Genomic DNA, 18,420 nt, shown 5'->3' with positions numbered 1-18,420 from the left:
GGATTGAAGTCATCTATGTGCATTGCTCATCATCCCTAGCATCTTGTTACCTGCTACAAATGCTACCTTTTTTGATGGCCTAGCAGGTGGTTCATTGCTGACATGGCACCACTGAGACTAGAATATAGGTAAAGATGCCAGCTGAGAACCTTTTGTTTAGGGCTCATCAGAACATAAAGCCAACTACTAGGTAGACTGCAGCTATAGAACCACCACCACTTGGAAAGAAAAAACAAATAGCGCCACAGACTACAATCATATTCTATCATTTATAGACAGAGGTTTTAAAATATACAATGATTTGCAGCCACAGGGATTGACATAGTTTCTTTTCCTTTAAACTTTTATACTTGACCCCATCTTAGCCATGTAGTGACCTAGAGAGAGCTACTGTAAGTACTACATTTCATTTAATTAGAATTCAAGACACATTATGATACCACTAATATCCTTGTTGTGAATCCTTTAAAGCGTGTGAATCCTGAAAGCGCTGCGGAATAAGTTGGCGCTATACAAATAAAGATTATTATTATCCTTTAAATAGTTTTGTTTAATCTTGTAATATCTTTCCTATGAGCATCATATGAATGGCATATGGAGGTTAGATAAAGTGGTCTGCCACTCAGGAATCCCCTCTTTGAGCTAGACTAGAGAGCTACTAACAATGAGTAGCATGGGCAGCACTGTGGCTCAGTGGTTAGCATTATTGTCTTGCTGCGCTGGAGTCCAAGGTTCAAAATCCAACCAAGGACAACATCTGCATGGCGTTTGTATGTTTTCCCTATGTGTTTATGTCTTTCCTCCAGGTGTTCCTTCCACAGTCCCTCATTCCACATCACGTTGCCTTATGCTAATAGATTAATTTAAAGACTGTCAGACCCAATGGGAACAGAACCCATTAAATCAAGTGATGTAAAGAGCTGCGTAATATGTATGTACTATATAAGTAAAGAATATTATCATCATGTGTAGCTATTGCATACTTAGTCCATATCTATAATAAATGGTTGGCCATTTCCTTTCAAAAGAGCAACAGTTTGTCAGATCTCCTTTTAGTTGAAGACACAAATCCATGACATGGGACAACCTCTTTAATATCTTTTATCTAATATCTAATATCAATTGAGTATGAAAGCATGGAGATCATTAGGTGATACAAACATATAGTATGTACTGTAACAGTGGTGTATTAAACTGGAATATAATATAGCTGTGTAACTCTATAAGCTATGTAACACATACAGTGCCCTCCAGAAGAGTGTGCAAGGCCATCATACAAGAAATGGGTGGATACTTCAAAGAATCAAAAAACTGACATTATTTCCAGGTTCCAAAAGTCAAAAAATCTATCTGTTCTTGTTTTTTTCTTTAGCCCACTAAACACATACATACCTAAGTATCAATGTTTTTGACTATTTTGTTTTACACTTCTAATCGTTTTTTCCAAACTGTATTCTGACAGATACATTCAAATGATGCTGATATTTCATTTCTAAATGTAGAGTAATATGATCAAAAAGTGCCGCCTGCAGTAAACAGTGCGACATTGTTAACACAATCGTCAAACTATCAACTGTACTTCATCATTATGCTATGACTATAAGAATATTCTTTATTTATATAGCTCCAACATAATCTGCAGCACTTCACAAGTCAGAAAGAGCATAGACAAAAGACACAATCTGCTGTCTACCAGAAGTTACCTTTTCTATAGAGGACGTCTACAGAACTTGGAAATGATCAATAATGCACTGTTAGGATGGAATAAAAACCTGAGCAAAAAGTAAATGTATATTTTCATAAATTATGTTACTAACATTAGCAAATGGGAAATTACATTACACGAGTCCAAGTAATGGCTCTATCTTTTCTTACTTTTGGATTGCTTTGCAAATTGAACTCATGTGCAGGGAACTCATTCCTGACTTCCTGACAGAAGGGTACCTCAGCAATGTAGCATGTTGGAAGCAAGAGATTCTCCACTTATATTACATATTACAGTAAGTGCACTTTGTAACTGCAATTGCATATCTCATTTTGGCGAGTAGACTTTTTTTGGTGAGCAGTACTGTGTCTGCAGTGGAATGATGACTAGAGATGAGCGAACGTACTCGGTAAAGCACTACTCGTCCGAGTAATGTGCTTTATCCGAGTACCTCCCCGCTCGTCCTGAAAGATTCGGGGAGCGCCGCTGCTGACAGGTGAGTTGCGGCGGGGAGCAGGGGAGAGCGGGCGGGAGAGAAGGAGAGAGAGAGATCTCCCCTCCGTTCCTCCCCGCTCTCCCCTGCAGCTCCCCGCTCCGCGGCGCTCCACGAATCTTTCAGGACGAGCGGGGAGGTACTCGGATAAAGCACATTACTCGGACGAGTAGTGCTTTACCGAGTACGTTCGCTCATCTCTAATGATGACTGTAGTTCATATAGAGATTTGTGAAGGGATGGTATTTTTTTCGATAAGAAATTTAGTAGTAACTATGCTAAAAAGGAAATGGCCCTCAATCTGAATATTTTTACCCACATTATACCAGAAGAACACTATATTTTTGTAAATGGTGAAAGAAGATTCCAAAATGGGGATAAATGTAAATGAAGTAAACATGAGACTGGATCCAAAGGAGAGGAGCTTTATCCATAAACACAAAAAACATCCATTTCCCTTGTCTGAGATCCTTTTTGGTCATCAAAGGGGTATTCCAGTGTATGACATTTAACATATATTCCCTAAAGAGATGATAATTGTAAAACCAGTTGGGTCCAATTATTGGGACCTCAATTGATTGCTAGAATGGAGGATACCCAACCCTCTTCTCCCTTATCACAAAGGGGAGGGGTATCTATACAGCTGTTGTGGAGCATGTGCACTGCCACTCCATAAGACTCTATGGCAGGCATGGAAACAACAAAGTGCTCTATGCTTGTATGGAGAACTTTTTAAAAAAGTACAAATGTAAAAATCTAATAGACACAATAGATACAATAAAAATACCTACAATGGTACTTTTTACAAGCCAAAAATAAATGCAGAAGTTGTGTGAGTAGGAAGTCTTTAGTAGTGGGACTGAAATATAAGCTATTGATTTTGGGCCTACCGTACACTTAAAGCGAGATATGAAAACTACGAAAAACAAATTAAAACGAAGCTTTTATTTTTCAAGAACACTATAAGATATGAAAACTGCACTGTACGTATTTGCTATGGGCTACAAAGCCAAATTTTCTTTTAGACAGTATTTATAACTATCCCCAACTACTGGTTTCTGTAACATTACAGAGGGCTAAAGGGTTCTAAAAGGGTAGTAAAAAGAATATATTGGATATATCAGAATTGGTGCAAAATTACCAAACAGAAATAAGGCAGTCAGATTTATATTTATATATGTAGATATATGTCTGTGTGTCTATGACACTATACACAGTGTGGAAGAACCTTATTTGATCTGCCCATCTGTTCAGTGGAATTAAATTTAGAAATCATATGTAATATAGAAATTTCTTTCAGAATATCAGAAAACATTGACACATCTGAGCTTTCATTAAAAAGCTTAGAGATGGGACTTGAATAACAATCTGCCATCGCTAATTAGTATTTTCAGTTTAGCATATTCACTTTCAGACATATTGCTGTATGCACATGGTAATTTAGGTAAACAGATAGCATCCACAGCTGCATCAATTAACATTGCTAATCAAAACTGAATTCAGGTAATTAGGCCCATTTATGCAAAAAGTCTGTAATTTGGGGGGGAGCTGGAATCTTTGGTAATATTCATACAAGAAAGAGCCTATTTTCTTCAACAAGACATCAGGAAAGGAGAAAAGAAGAAATGTATGTGTGAGTAATGTGTGTGAACAAAATTGACAAATTGAAGCTGAGTATTTAATTGCCCTGTATTAGTGGGAACCTGCCTGTTGTTGCCATAAATGTTTTCACTGGTAATTAGAAATGATTTACAATTATGTAGCAGGAATAGTATTATCAGGACTAATCTAGATATTGAATTGCCCATACCGTGTAACAGCTAGCCAAAGAAGATCACTTAATTTCAATTTACTGCAGTAAGCCTTATTCCATTTCCATATTTCTGGAGAATAACTAATACACCTGAATTCACAGCAGTCATTACATATGCAGTTATGCATGCTGGAACACATGGAAGATACAACAAAGTACTTTTTATGTATCAGGGTACTGACTTCATAAGCATGACAATAATGGATTGAATGCGATGGCTAGAATGATATCTGGTTGCTTAGAATGAAAAAAAAACATGATACAAACATGTCATAGGAATAAAGTGACAAAGTGCTTTATCACCTTTTCACTCATAAGACTCCAGTGTCTTGTCTTGATCCCTGGGGTACACAAAGCTGTTACGAGAGGCATGTTGATCTTAAACTTCTCAAGCTTGGTCTTAATGGTTGCAGCTACTTTAAGAGGTCCATGTAAGTCCGGATGATAAAATGCTTTTGTCAACTTGTAACTAGTCTTCCATAAATTCTGCACCTGATGACAAACAGTCTTTTTCAGAAAGCAGTTATTGATTTTTTACAGTTCTGTAGGACTCATCTATCATATCGCCGTGCTCAGGGTAATTCATGTCATATTAGACCAATAAAATTTAAATTTAAATTGATTTTGCAGCAAACCAGCACATTATTCTTTTTCGGGAATGGACAGCTCCCTTTCAGATGGCTATTCCAAAGAGGAGCTCCTTTCAACAATAGTACATGCTTAAATGTATCATAAAATAGAATCCATTATTTTGGTTGCTGCTTGACAATAATGGTAGATAGCCAAAGCTGCCAATCTCATATCTGTAACTTGATAGAGTAAAATGACTTATCACTCACCTCCTCTTCCACCTCTTCTGCATTGACCTGTAGCAGTGGACCGTTCATCCATTTGTCGCAACAGGTGCTGAAGTGCAAGGCTGTGGTCCACAGTTTCTCATAAGGCTCCTTTAATTTGCAGATCTCTGATATTTGATTATAAGTGCCTATTTGCTCTATTCCCAGAAGCTCCTCCTCCTTGTTAATATGAGCTTGCTGAAAGACAGAAGCCAGAAATCTTATCATTTTCACAGACCTGGTGGTTTGAGACAAAATGTGTTATCTCTTAAAGTGATATCTGTTACTATGGAACAGAATAGCAAGTGATCAGCCTGTGAGACCCATATCTTGATTGCAAAGCTACTTGGAGCTTCCAACGTTTCCGGTGTCTTAAAGGATATAGAAGGAAACTGCTTAAAACAGCAGTTCTCTAATGCACTCTTTGGGTCAATCCTGTTATGAACAGGAACAATCCCAAAATATGTTGGGCTTCCATCGGCAAACTATTGATGGCTATTTAGGCAGCAAAGTTAACCATTAAGTAGATTGTTCATAGTTACACATGATAGCTTAAAATATGGTTTTGTCAATTGCTTACTATTTTGGCTGTACACAGGAGTTGCTATTCAAGCTATTACCTAATAGGTTCTGAATGAGTAGAGAATTCTATAAAGGGCAGGAAACTAACAACCTAGCTGTAAAGCAAGGGTGAAGATTTAATATTCACTCTGTCTCTGCATTTATAATACATGCACGTACATCCTTTATCAGGCATTCATTACAAAGATAGTCATTAGCATATATTCATATTTAACTACAACTGTGCTATGCTTCTAGTAAAATACAACAAAGCAGATCATCAATACATCGCACAAACTATTCTCCCAGCTCGAAGGATTTAGATATGATATAGAAGTCAGCTAGCCTATTAGAAAAGAAGGCATTGAGGACTATGCAGCCAAGTTTAGTTAAAAGTGCAAATGAGCATGTGTGTAATAACAATCTACCACGTGCCAGCAGCAATGCAAGTGAAAAACTAGTAGGGGCTTGGCACTACCGAACAAATGCCTCATAACATGTTCTTTGGCCAGACAGGTAAGGCAGACAATAGTTTGTGGAAATGAATAGATCATACAAGACAATATGTCTAGTAAATATACCATAGGTCTTATACCATAGGTCCTCTACATAAGTGAATGTAACAAAATTACAGTATTGTATTGTGAGCATAGCCAAAACATAGATTCAGGCAAACTATAAGTGGATTTACAGCTTCTCTGCAAAACATGTACATATGGGGATGCACAGGTAGTAGGCAGGCAGCAAAATCACAGGGGAAGACATTAAGTCCTATCGAGTGAGACATTGAAGCTTTACATTTTGTATAACACAAAACCATATCCAATAGCAGTATTTACTCTGTCTCTCGATTACAATTCCAAATGCAGTCAATACATTTTATCCTAAACGCCCTTAGAATGATTTTGAGCCCAAAAGATACTTGGACATGGCTTGAATAAATGACTGAGATAGGAAAACTAACAATAGAATGATGACTATTATTAAGATAATGGCACTGCACACCGATGAGACTGAAAGTAATTCAATATTCTGTATGATATCTGTATTCTAAGCAGCTCAATGGAGAACATCTTTTTATGTATAAATTAGCTTATGTGCAAACCATCTTTAAACGATATACAATGTAGCTAAGTAGAAAGCTTAACAAATGGCATAGGCTATTGCATTATTTCCTTGTGGAATTACATTTTTTAATGCATTCTCCATGTAAAATGTTCAATTCTAAATACCGAAAAGCAGAAGCTAAATAAAACAGTCTCAAGCATAGTGACCGGAGTTGAGCAGAGACAGAAAATACTGCTATATTCTACATGTTACAGCAGGCTAAAGGCAGAACCTACCTCCTCCATAAACTCCTGTATTCTCCTGTTGATGGTGCTGAGTTTCTGTACATAAGTGCTGGCCTCGCTCATCCTTTCTTTCTTCTGAAAGTCTTTCACCTCAATGACCACATCAGCCAGGCGCTTTGTGAAATCCTTCTGCCACTGAGCAAGCCTTGCCAGAGCCCCATCATGCTCCCTCTGCAATCGTGTCACACTGACAAAGTGATTGCAAAGCACGTAAGAAAAGGGGGGTGGAGAAGAAATGGAATCTTCTTTTTATACAGTCTACTGGTATGCTACTTTTTTCTGTGTTCACATTTAAATTGGACAGAATAATTTAGAAGCGGCTTTTAATTTCAGAGAGGTTAATCACCCTTATAAAGGTCAATCAAATTTAATCTTCACTAAAACTGCAAGAGCTTCCATCACCTGCAGAACATGTATTATTACCCATTACAAATGCAAAAAAAAAGATGTGGGCTGTACTTTCCCTATGCATTGCTAATGCCCCATCTCTATCCGCCATTAACATTTCATTAAAATTATATATTCCACTGATATTATTAGAGAGGTCATTTCAACAATTCCAAGACGAAAATCCTGTTTAACATATACTGTAGATCAGCTGTGACACCGGCTTAACTGGCCACTAATCCTCCTTCTCTTTTCATCACCCAGCTAAAATATAACAATAGGCTAAATCTCAATTATATTAAACATTACTGGATTTGGGTTAAAACAACAGTCACATTTTCCCGCAGACTAATCTTCTGTGTAAGCCATAGTGACATCATCAATCCACTTCTTATTTAGATTCAGCATAGGAAGCTCTTATTACATTCTCCGTGACACTAAGTATATGAAAAAAAATCCGTTTGTCCGTTAGTATCCATTACCTGCCACTAATGATAGGAATGATTCTCTGAGGCCAAGAAAACGTGTTTCCGCTTAGAATAATGTCCTCCTTTGATAAGGATGCATAGTCCATTAGAAAAAGCAGGTTCTCTGCAGCTACTGCCAGTTTATCCTAAGAATTGAAAGAAATGTACCAGCATTTGCATCAAATCCACCAGCAAAGAGGACAGAGGTGAGCAGTCTCATTAAATGTCTGCCAACATGCTTAATGCTTAACACACAGTAAAAGCCCCATTAATGGCCCATTAGAATAAGCATAAAGTATTGCACACATCAACATTTCCCACCTTTACACGAGCTGTATAACACCGACTGTTTTAGATTAAATGCTCAAAGCACTATCTTTAGAATACAGAAATATCATGGGAAGAGGTACTAGTCATAAAACAACAACTAAATAATACAAAAACACCAGCTTCTCTCTACGCGCTGCGAAGAGCTGCCACTGTACCGGATGAGAAATTAGAAACAGCGCAAGATAAATGTACACTTTAAACCTTACCATAATGGGCTTGATAACCTCCAAAACAGTGGGATCACCTCCATAAAGAACCCTATTTATAATCTAAATTGACTTATCAACTGGTAAGCTCGAAATGTGACAATATATAAATAACATGTGCTTTTACCCTTCAACTTCCTACAAGTTGTATTACTATTAATGTATGCTACAAGGCGTCTCTCAGTCACTGTCACCAGTGACGCTCATTAACCATGTGTCATTGTGGCATTTTCACAACATCATCTGCAGAATAAATGCCTGGCTGAGCACAGAGGAAAATAACCAAACTCCGACGACGTAGAGAGGCACAAATTATTTTTAATGCCGATAGTAAATGGTGGAAGATGGATTAAAATAGGGTGTATTGACATTTTATGACAGGGACACAGACTGATAGCCCTATGTTGTACCTCTCCTACAAAACGTGCAATAGAATGCTACTACTATTAGATCCAACCAATCTCAAAAATAGATTTCCCTAAGCTACCAATATGGAGGAGAGAAGATGACATGTCATCTCACAAGGTGGAATGAAGTCTAACAATAAAGTAGAGAACCTACCTCTATTTGCAACAGTTCTACAGTCCTTAGCTGGTGAATGTAGTCTTGAAGCTCCACCAGGGCAGACGTTGATTCAGCAATGGCAGTGATTTTTGTGACAATGCCATCATACTGCTGGCAAATTTTTCGATTAAACTTCTCAGATGTAGTAGCAACTTTGTTAATTATGATATTAGTCAGCTGGCGGGTACGATCAATCATCCACTGTAGAAAAAAAAAGTCAGACAACGCGACATCTAATCATAGATAAATTTTGTTCCTTTCTCATACGTGTCACAGATTCTATCCCTCCTGACCCTCTACACAGCCATCTACTGTCAAATTTAGATTCAGTGAGCTCCCAGCTCTTCTTTATCCCTGTGTTAGATCTGAGACTCTTGGCTATCAGGAAGACAAGCGTCACCAGCTGTCTCGGAGCAAGGAGGCAATCAGGTGAATAGTACTTATTATCTTTCATTGCTTTCTGAGGAGTGACAAGATTGATTTGGGACCAAGAGCACATCCCTATATCACGAGCAATTACCGAGGCCTTAGGTTTCCTTCTTTGTACATATGTAAAAACTGCAGAGTCGGCATTTCCTTCCCCTACCTGTACTATAAATAAGACATTACAAAGATGCATCTATACATTACATATACTGGAGAGTTTTGCTTAAAAATAACTTTGGCATTCTAGGAACAAAAATCTGTGCAATTTAATCTCACTGGCACTCAAGAGGCATCTTTTTTTCCAGTACATTAGTCTTAATTAGGCCCAGAGAAGCCATTAGTGGGTGTTGAAATCTTCTCTAGGTATAAGGAAAGTGACATTTTTTTTTAAACAGCCTTTTTACACATTTAAATGATTTAACAATGTCATTAGAACAATAATGCAAGTGTTTACAATGACATGAATATACTAAGCTGCTATAATATTATGGGATATAGTTTACATACTCAGCATTGCAGGTCTATCTGCTCTATAGACTCCCACGTACACTAGTTGTCATATACCTTTCTCTCTATGCTTTGCCCACCATGTCAGTGTATGGAAAAACTCATGGGTAAATAGTGATTTTGTTTCCAGTTTACAGGTTCAAGTGACATTTTAATAGGAATTCTGAAATTGAAAATGGTAAATAAAATGAAATTGAAAACCGAATTGTTTCTATTATGAGGTTGTCTGTGACATAAAACCCATAAAGGAACACAATAAAATAGATCTCAGAGACCACTGAATCATTGTCTTGAAAACCCTTTACCTTGATCTACTTTTCTACAGTTTAGTGCCATAGGGGTATTTCAGGCTCGTTCTCCTGTTGAAGCTCAGATTACCATCATTTATTACATTGTAGCAGCCATAAGTATGTTTGGTATTAGTAGATGGCATTACATATCTCTACAAGTCTCTAAATACACTGTATGTACTAAAGCCCAGTTAAAAGTGATGTAATATTCTAATATTAAGCATTTATTGTTACTCCTTCCAGGAGCATTTGTACAACTGAAATACATTCGTTTTAAGATCATTAATTACTGTTCATTTAAATGACTTACCATTAAATTAGGCTGCAAGTCATTTAGCGAAATCCATTCTGACATTTAAGGAGTCAATCATTTTAGACAAACCCTATCCATATACCCTATGAGCATATATGCGTATAAAATGTGGATTTCCCTTTGGGGCACCCTCTATTAAATAGGACAGAGAACTGTAGCAAATACTTGCTGGCTGTATCCACCGAGATGGCAGTTGGTAGCATGTGGCCCTGTGATCAGCTCATTATTGGAGGACTTGTTATTTCATAAATCTGGAAACAACCAACCTCTTCAAAACAGAAATATATGTCTGTGACATATATATTTTAATGATTTGAAATATATTTTGGTCAAGTTATTTCATTTCTGCATGACAAACTTACTAGACTCACTCCTCCATTTAAAGGGGTTGTCCCACTAAGGACATTTATCACCCATAAACAGCATTGATGATAAATGTCAGATAGCTGTGAGCTCCATTCCTGAGTCCCCCACCAAACACTAGAATGAGGGTCCCAAACCTCCTTTTTGCCTTATTGCATAATCATAGTGATGAGAAGTATGAATGGATGGCTAGTCATGAGTGTGTTCTACTACTCTATTCAATGTCTATAGGACTGACAAAAAGAACAGACTACATGGCTCATGGTCCCATAAGCTTTGAATAAAGCACTAGTGTACATGAGCAACCACTGATCCATTCAAACTGCCACTTATTGCAGTGAGCAGGAACAAGGGCTCAGAACTCTTCTTCCAGTATTCTGTTGGGGTTTCACTGGTGGGGCCCCAGTGATCAAACATTTATCCCCTATCTTGTGGATAGGGGATAAATGCCCTTTGTGGGACAACTCTTTAATGCAAACATTTTTCTGCGCTCTATAGTCAAAGGTCCATTAATAGACAACAGACAAAAGAAATCAGCAGTCTGTAGTCAATGTGCAGGAATTCTTAGCCTTTTTAACCATTGGAAAACTGGTTATTCTTTACATAAAATAATTTTGGAGTTGGGAAAAATGATTAATTGTTAACTATAATCTTAAAGCATGATGAAGTCATTTTGCCATCCTGGTTGCTAAAGTGACACATCCTAAAGGTCTTGACCCTGGTGCATTAGAGGTCTACTGAATGATGGCTCAAAGATACCATAGAGCAGGATGGGCAACTGTGGAAATTTGAAAAATCAACGGTGCATGAGCATTTTTAATAATTGATGTAAATAGAAAAATTATGCAGGTAAAATTCTTTAATAAATGGTGAAAGGCACAGGTCCTAACTGCAGTATATATTTAACGGTATTTACAGAGAACCGGTCACATTCTGTGAGTCCCATAAACAAAAGTTATGGGTAATAGAAGAGAGGTTGCCAAATCTGAGGGTTTTATAGTTAGCTGCCTCACTGCTTCCTTGCTGTCTGCCTGCAAAGCCGCCACTTGGTACATTGAGCGCACTCCTTCTCTTCATTGCATGTGCATGCACACATTAACCTCTCATTAGTGAAGAGAAGGAGTCTGTTCAATACAACAAGCACTGGCACTGCAGTGGGAACAGGGAAATGGGTGAGTATAAAAATCACACCAAAGGCCCCTCTACTATGAGCCATAACTTTTGTTTATGGGTCTCATAAGATGTGACAGGTTCCCTTTATAACATATAAAGCTGTACTTAGTGGAAAAGATTAAAGATACCTTTATATTAGGCAATTATCACCTAAATAAATGCTGGAAACAGCGAATTCTGGCAATAGTCATCTTGCGTACTCACCGCCTGTGACAGGGCACTGAGTGCTTAATTGCTCCCTTGTCAGAGTTGCTTGGTCTTTTGCAGAACAAGGCAACTATCGTCCTATAATCGTTCATCTATAAACGACTGCCTGTTTGCCTTGAATGGAGGCAGGCGGCCGGAAGAGATCTCTGGCTGCTCCGCCTCTAATCTCTGAATGACTATCACTCTTGTGTGAAAGTGATAGCCTGTGGGAAGGCTGCCGGGCGCTACTGCAGTCGTCCCATGTAAAAGTACCAATTGGAGCAATCTTCGAATATTAAATTGGCATATATTTATAAAGATACAATGTCTTTTAGCCTCAACTAGTGACATGTGTAAATCACAAGTTGATTAAACTTTGCAATCTGGTGCTATTTTACAATATAGTCCATATTTCTCAACAAGTCTTAACTCTTTTGGTGGATAGGGTACATGCTACAATGAAAACTCCAATGCCATACCGAAGAGCAGGTCTTCCAATTTTAGCTCATTTCTCCAATTACTTAATCTGCTCAAAGAAATTTCCAACAATAAAAATAGAGTTCCATTTGTGTCAGAGGTCTACAACGATTACCTGATTAATTTCAGAGCAATCCATCAGCAGCATCTTCATTGGCACATATACTGGCAACAAAGCAACATCTGATGCCAGCTTTTTCATATTCTCCAGTTCTTTGGCATAGACCTTAAGCCCAACATCATTTTGTACTAATGTTTTCAGACACCTTTCAGTATGAGGTGAGAGCAGATGTAGAAAAGGCTTGTACATCTGAGTGTATCTAAAGGACATAAATAAAACGTATTAGCTAACCAATTAATAGCTCACTGAATTGAAATGGGTGAAGTAGCAATTCTTAATACAACCACATTACTAAAATCTGGCAGCCACATACAAATGTAGAGCTTTTTTATAATTCAGTAATAGCACAGTCATACAATGAATGTCAGCAGGAGCAGTGCCTTTTTCAGATGGCATAATCTGTTATGTCAAGCATATAGTACTTTGGCTTACATATCTACATAACGGAACATGTATTATGTCAAAACAAAATGGGCTTAATCATTGAAATGTGGTTTCGGTTCTTTCAAAAATGTTATTAAAACTAAGACATGTATTACTCTAACAGTGAACTACATAATGGATCTCTGTGGCTTCCCATCTTCTCATAAGGTTACAGATATGCTACAAGTTTACCACTTTGGGCCTTATGTAACATCACAGAAGTATCCCAGATGGTCATAGTATCCAAAAAATAAGGATCAGCATTTATAACACTTTCCTTTTGAGACTGTTTCAAACAACCCATAACTATAGTGTCTAGCAGCTCATATTTATACCTGTTCTTAGTGTTTTGTACAGGGGTTCTGTCAAGGCTGCCAGTCATTTTTGACAGCAAGAATGGGCATCATGCACTGTGTCAGAGAATTGAAATCTTGATGGAACCTTTATGGACCCCATTATCAGTCAGTGGAGTCCATCAATCTCAGTTTGGATTTATTGTATGATGGATCCAATGCACCATTATAACTTCTGTTAGTAACAAAAGCCATTATGCATATGTGAATAGAGCTTAAAGGGAATCTGTCAGCCACTTTGAGCCCTATAAGCTAAGCTTTTGGGTTCAGAATAGCTGACACACTGAGTTTGAGGATGTAAGTTTTATACTTACCTTCCCAGCCATTTGCTCTGTGTCAGCTGTCAAACCCACTGCTGAACGCCTCCAGATTACTACATAGAATGAGAGGACTACATTATGTGCGCCTATGAAGTCCGTGGAATTCATTGAAATGCATTGCAGGGGTGGGTTTCAGAGTTGACAGGGAAGAACGAGGGAGAAGGTAAGTAAAAAACATACATCTCTCATGACTCAGCTTGTCAGCTACTTTGAGCCCATAAGCTTAGCTTATAGGGCTCAAAGTAGCTGATAAAGTCTCTTTAATGGGACCTATTTTCACTTAAATGTGAAGTGCACATAACCATGAATGATGAAAGGTGAGAGTGAAAAAAAATATGGATCACAGTCAACCAAGGAAAATAGGAAAATGTACATGAGACAGAGCAAAGGCCAAAATTAGTCATAAGCTTTTTATGTCCTCATGGTGTGGGGCCCCATTCAAAATTTTGCTATGGAACACCATAGTTACTTGTTACATGCCATGAGAGGCAACACATCTGGCTGCAGGATGTCCTGAACATATAGATAACATGTCATTGTGCCTTGGACCACTACTAGAAGTGAGCGACTGTCGTATGCGATGGCCCACCAGACTATGAGGCTAGATTTCATATAGAAAAGCAAATACAATGGGACAGATTTACTAATACTATGTAAAAGTTACACAACCGTTAACAGAGATAGTCTTAAAATACTCCAGATTTATAACAGTGGCTCATGCTCAAAGATAAACTTGACATATCTTTAGGCCATATAGTTTAAGTTTATTCTACCTATTCAGTTGGTTTAGTTTTACATTCAATTTTTGGCTCACCAGATCACATTTGGGCCATGCCTCCTTGATACAAAACTATGTCCTTTCCTGCAAAGTTATGCCCCTTTGGAAATGGTGAAAAAAGTGTCTAAACTGCTCTAAAAACATCAAAAATGTAATGAAAAGCAATTTGCACCAGAAAACTGGTATATTTTCAATAGTAAAGCTGCCCCAATATTGCTATTATGTCAGTAGTAATAATTAGCATTTGTATAACTATAAACAATTTACTGTATAATGGATTATGCACTGATCAGGTATCTCAAAGAGTAGTAATTTCTAATTTATTTCCACTTTCAATGTGACCAATTATTTGTACAATTCTAATTAAAAACAAATTAAAATATTCTAGGGTGGAACATTTTAAAAACCTGAAATAATGTGATTGCATAAAATTGCACACTCTAAAACTATTACTTTGTTTATGTACCGTTTGACATTATGACAACATTCAGTCTTTTTGGGTAGGTGTCCGTCAGCATGGCACATCTTCATTTGGCAATCTTTGCCCACTTTTCCTCGCAAAAGCTCTTCAAATCTGTCAGACTGCGAAGGCATCTGGTGTATACTGCACTCTTCAGGTCAACCCACAGATCTTCAATGGGATTTAGGTCTAGGCTCTGTCTGGGCCATTCCAAAACTTTGAACTTCTAAGGAAGCCATTCTTTTGTTGATTTAGAGGTATGCTTTGGGTCGTTGTTATATTGAAAGGTAATGTTGATATTTGAAACTGTTCATAATTACCTCCATCTTGACTAAGGCCCCAGTTCCAGCATAAAAACAGCCCTAAAGCATAATGCTGCCTCCACCATGCTTCATTATGGGTATGGTGTTCTTTTGGTGATGGCAGTGTTGGCTTTGCGCCAAACATACCATTTAGAATTATAGCCAAAAAGTTCAACCCTAGTCTTATCAGACCATGACACTTTCTCCCACATACTTTTGGCTGACTTCATGTAGGTTTTAGCAAAACATAGTCAAGCTTGGATGTTTTTGTTTCTTTTCTTTGTTAGAAAAGGCTTCTGTCTTGCTATCGCCCAGACATATGACAAATACATGAGATGGTTGTTATATGTACTACACAACCAGTACTTGCCAAAAATTCCTGAAGCTCCTTTAACGTTGCTGTAGGCCTCTTGGCAACCTCCCAGGCCACTTATTTTCTGGTCTTTTCATCAATTTTTGAGGGATGTCCAGTTTTTGGTAATGTCACTTAGGTGCCAAATTTAATCCACTTTTTGATGACATCTTCACTGTTCTCCATGGCATATGTAATGCCTTGGAATTCTTTTCATTCCCTTCTGACTGATACTTTTCAACAATCAGATGCCTTTAATGTGTGGTTGCGGACTATGGCTTTTAATGAAAAATGCAACTAAGAAAATTTCATGAAAACCCTACCAGAACAGCTGGGTTATATGAGGAAATCATAATCACAGCCGAGTGCTGACTACTAGTTATCATGAGTTTAAATGTGATTGGCTAATTCTGAACACAACCACATCCTAAAATATAAGAGGGGGTTCACACTTATGCAACCACATTATTTTAGTTCTGCTATTTTTGTTTTTCCACCCTAAAAGATTTCAGTTTGTTTTCTAATGGAATTGTACAGATAACGGGTCGGACAGAAGGTAGAAATAAGTCTGAAACAATTCCTCTTTGTTGGATTTTTAAACATGACAAAAACATGGGACTTTAACAAGGGTGTGTAGACTTTTTATATTCTATCCACTGTTCAAGTAGGTGGTGTTGCCAGTTCACTTCAGTCAGCAATTAGCTACATCAGTCACATGACCCGATCTCATGACATCATTGTTCTGCACAGGTAAGTGAAGAATAGCCGGGCTAGGCACTGGCAGAACAGAAGTGGTGAAGGAGCCGGAAAGCTGAGCATCTCTACTTTTATGTTAAGCTGAGCTGACAAAAAAATGTCCCTGGATAACTTCTTTAAGGTATTTACATGAGCTGATGATCGAGCAACAAATGTAGACTTTATAAGAATGAATAATCGTATTAATGATGGTTCATCTCCACACTAGTGATGATCTGCTGTATGTAAACGGCAGTAACAAGCGCCAAACGACATGCTATAGTGTGGATCAGTGTTCGCACTGTAGATAAATACATTAATGGTCAACACAATAAATGTTGTGACAGTTTTATTGTCCCTCTTCCCTGAGGACGCAAGGTCACCCTTTGTAACTAGAAGAAAAGAGATTTCATCTCCAACAACACATTGGTTACTTTACTTCTTGCCATAAAGCTATAAAGTGTCCTGCCTGATGACCTGTTATTGGCACAAAGTGATATTTAAGGAAAGGCCGTTTTTTTTTCTTGACAAAAAAACAATGCTGCTTTCTAGTTCTAGTTGCCCATGGAGATGAAGGTTTTTTTTCTTAGTGGTTAAAAAAAAAAGAAGAAAAAAAAAATCTCACTGTGCCTAAAATGGCAACGTAATAAATTTCTCAATATATCTAACTTTAGAATTCTTCACTGTTCCTTTGCTGATAGTTTGTTTCCCCCAAGACATCTCTGTTAACAGGTCTTCCTGGATTATGTGTCATGATTGTCATTATGTTTGACACATCTAGAGATGAGCGATTACTGGAATAATCGGGTCCAGAGTGATCGGTCCTAGTTTACCAACCAGCCAATCATGATCAGCATCCGTAATTGCTACAATACTTTGTGACTCACCAGCCTGCCCATGTGGCAATCAGCACAGAGGCATGCAAAGCGATGTGGGGGAGTACCGGGAAAGTATTGGAATTCCAGGGAGCAAACAATGAAATATTCTAAAAATACTGTAAGTATATTGAGAAGTAGCATAATAATAATGTATTATTCAAAATACTGTGATGAAACATATTGGACTATGCATTTCTGATATGATATAATTTTCTTGTACTAACACAACAATGGAATGGTTACCTTATTTAACTTTTTATTTGTCTTAGAATTTGTCTTAAATTTGGCAAACTGCTTTTCAACATTCAATTATTGACCCTAAATGCCGAAAACCAATAACTCTGTCATTCTTCATCTCCCTCCTTCATAAGGTTAAGACTTTTCAATGCTGCTGTATCCAAAGATGGTCACTTTCATGATAAATCAGCATAAAATAGAGATTTCATGATAAAATGTCATTTTCAAATTATCTATAGCCTGAGAGGGCAAAAAAAATCAAACTGCGATTTTGCAACAATCTGGCTCATCAATCTTATCACTGGTTGGCCAAAGATAAAGCTGGTGAAAGTAAAAACACTTGAAGGCTAGAAATCCTGGTTGAAGAATTTGTTCTTTTATGTATAATTCATACTGTTTGACTTCGGGAATAGGATAAAATTGTTCTTCATTCAGTAGTATTTGTGCATGCTATGGGCCTCCGTCACTTAACACACAAGCTAATGTTCAATGGGGTTTAATATTTTGTTTCTATCCTATTATCTTTATAAGTTTACTGTCCAGTCATTGACTGTCAAACAGGAGAACAAAGCAATATTGATAGATTTTGCTGAAAAGGAGCAATAGGTGGGGTTGGCAAGATCACGCATTAAGATGAAAGATGAAACAGATGCAATGCACGGCCAAGATCAAAGCATCCCATCAATTCATTCTGAGAGTCAAAATCCAGCTGAGCATCAGGAGCTCTGTCTGCATAATAAGAAAGGTTGACTAAAACATAAGGATTAAACAGATGAGCTGTCTCTTGTGGATGCATGGCTGGGAGGCCCTGCTGAGCCACTTGTAAAGGCACTTTGGAATCATACACCTGCTACTCAATAGTCAATTCTACAGGAAGCTTGCCTGGAGAATAAAATCTTCCAATGGACTTAATACTCTAGATTGGTTAAGAATGGAATTGCCAAATGTCTACTGTTTATAAACTTCCAAAGTATATATCAAATCAGATCAGTTTGATACAGCATAATAAGAA

General features: G+C 37.6%; 1 protein-coding gene across 1 annotated transcript in view; it reads right to left on the bottom strand.

The window, feature by feature from the left end:
- The window catches only part of LOC136610023 (dynein axonemal heavy chain 3-like), a 1,175,415-nt gene that overhangs the window by 957,451 nt on the left and 199,544 nt on the right, over positions 1–18,420 (bottom strand). Inside the window, exons 14-19 of the mRNA XM_066589293.1 lie at positions 12,565–12,769; positions 8,712–8,915; positions 7,630–7,760; positions 6,748–6,947; positions 4,851–5,041; positions 4,315–4,503 (exon numbers count right to left, since the gene is read on the bottom strand). Of these exons, the coding sequence (XP_066445390.1) occupies positions 4,315–4,503; positions 4,851–5,041; positions 6,748–6,947; positions 7,630–7,760; positions 8,712–8,915; positions 12,565–12,769 (1,120 nt within the window). The remainder of the gene's footprint in view (positions 1–4,314; positions 4,504–4,850; positions 5,042–6,747; positions 6,948–7,629; positions 7,761–8,711; positions 8,916–12,564; positions 12,770–18,420) is intronic.

This window comes from Eleutherodactylus coqui, chromosome 2 (assembly GCF_035609145.1).
Source record: "Eleutherodactylus coqui strain aEleCoq1 chromosome 2, aEleCoq1.hap1, whole genome shotgun sequence".
NCBI classification, from domain to species: domain Eukaryota; kingdom Metazoa; phylum Chordata; class Amphibia; order Anura; family Eleutherodactylidae; genus Eleutherodactylus; species Eleutherodactylus coqui.
Note: the sequence above shows the minus strand (reverse complement) of the source record. Positions and strands in the feature narration are given on the sequence as shown.